The following is a 1937-nucleotide window of genomic DNA, read 5'->3' as shown; positions in this document are numbered from 1 at the left end:
TTTGTATATGCCATGGTCATCTGTGGTCTTACATGCCATTTTATATTTGTAATAACTGTCTTATTCTTTCTTTTCTTGCTTGACATGATGTCGCTCACCTGGATCTGTGTGCATGTAATGTGAAATCTAATATCCCTTTCTCAATTTGCATCTTGTAGTCATTTTCCATAAATAATGTGCATTGTGGAAAACAGGTGTTAATTTAAATAAAGCTCATGCATAAGATGGGCTGAAACAGCATATAAATAAAATAAAAGACTGATCTCATAAAACCCAGACAGTGAACATTTGTACGGGATATCATACATCAGCATCAAACCCAGGTCGCTCAGCTGTCTGTAATTATGACAAGTGTCATAGTAGCTGTCATGACATTGCTTTTGTTTCTTGGTTTCCCAGGAAACATATTCATCCTTGTCAGGAACATTTGTGACCTGAAGAGAAATGGAAACCTCTTGCCCAGTGATGTAATCATCAGTGTATTGGCATTGTTCAATATGCTTCTTCAGGCTGCTCTGTATACAACATGCCTATTTATAGTTTTAGGAATGCCTTGTTTCCATGTGATGCCTTTGCTTTTCATGGGCTTGTTTAGTTGTGGCTGCAGTTCCTGGCTTGTGACATGGCTCTGTGTCTTCTACTGCTTCAAAGTGGTCAACTATTCTGGACAGGTGTTCCTGCAAATTAAACAACAAATCACTGCTGCTGTACCCTACCTGTTGACTGGCACCATTTTTGGATGTGCCATCATCAGTAGCTTGGTATTTACTGATAAGGTGACAAGATATAGCACCTCAGACTTTACAGGAAATTGTACATTTCAGACAGAAACACTGTCACTGTGCCTCTGGTATACAGCAGTTTGCCAAGTTTTTCAATGTATCCTGCCTCTCATGCTCATGGTGACAAGTAGTGCCCTCATGGTAATCTTTCTTTGCCGACACTCCTGGAGGATGAACTCCACTGAGGCTGGTTTCAGTACCAACTGTTCCATGGCTCATGTCCGAGTAGCCAAAATGATTATTTCTTTGACCCTGAGCTATGCCATATTTGTTATTTCTGTCTTCTTTTCCTTTATTTTGGATAAACCAGAACAATACAGGATATTTTTCATGTGTATCTATTTGTGCCTCAGTTTTGTGGTACTGTGCTCTGGAATTCTAATTTATGGCAATAAAAAACTGAGGGAGTGGTGCAAAATGTACCTCTTCTGTAGCAGGAGTGTGGAAGAACCATGAAAGTCATACACAGGTAAAGCAATAACGGGTCTTACAATCTTCAGTCTGTGGAAAAACAGAAGTAGTATCAGACAAATCTATTCCAAAGTCAGGGAGTTTCTAGCTGGGTATGCATTTATCTGTCCCACCTCCCACTCACATTACACATTCTTCTTAAAGTCTTAGCAAATATTGTCTTCAAATTAAATGCTGCAGCTAAAACACAAAATGGAGGTTTACTGTGTTATTTCATATTGTAATGGAACAGCGATACAACCACATGGCACAAAATCTGTAACTGCATGCCCTTTTGATGCTAGGAAGTAATGTATAGACTTGTTTTATTCATTCGATTAAGCAGAATGACCCCCTGACACCATGTACACATTTTAAGAATGACATCTGACATGGAATGTATTTAACATGTGCTGGACCACAAATATGTCAGTGTGAGTTGATAAGTTTCAAAGCCAGATTTGCAGTCCAGTGCCATAACTACTACGTCATATTGTTATGCACTCCCGTTTCTTATATGCTTCCACTTTTCAGGTGGCTCCTCATATTCTTGTGTCATATCCTGTAGAATCAACACTGAAATACAACTGGAGGTGGAATTCCCTAGGAAACACAGGAAAAAGTAAAATATAGCAGTGTCTGGTTTCCTTAAGAAAAATTAAAAAAAGCTTGGGCATGTGTGCATGTGCTTCTGTTACACACAAC

General features: G+C 39.0%; 1 protein-coding gene across 1 annotated transcript; it reads left to right on the top strand.

Annotated features, from left to right (window-relative positions):
- Positions 1–548: 548 nt before the first annotated feature.
- Positions 549–1238, top strand: LOC122808138 (taste receptor type 2 member 43-like). The gene has a single exon (XM_044079108.1). It carries the CDS (start codon positions 549–551, stop codon positions 1236–1238), a length of 690 nt encoding a protein of 229 aa, XP_043935043.1.
- The last annotated feature ends 699 nt before the right edge of the window (positions 1239–1937 follow it).

Source organism: Protopterus annectens, chromosome 8.part0 (genome assembly GCF_019279795.1).
Source record: "Protopterus annectens isolate FY-2018-M chromosome 8.part0, PAN1.0, whole genome shotgun sequence".
In the NCBI taxonomy this organism is placed as follows: domain Eukaryota; kingdom Metazoa; phylum Chordata; order Ceratodontiformes; family Protopteridae; genus Protopterus; species Protopterus annectens.
This window is presented reverse-complemented; position numbering and strand designations above follow the sequence as displayed.

Bases quoted from the DNA above. Each gene is read 5' to 3' on its own strand.
- LOC122808138 (XM_044079108.1), top strand. From the start codon at position 549: ATGCCTTGTTTCCATGTGATGCCTTTGCTTTTCATGGGCTTGTTTAGT.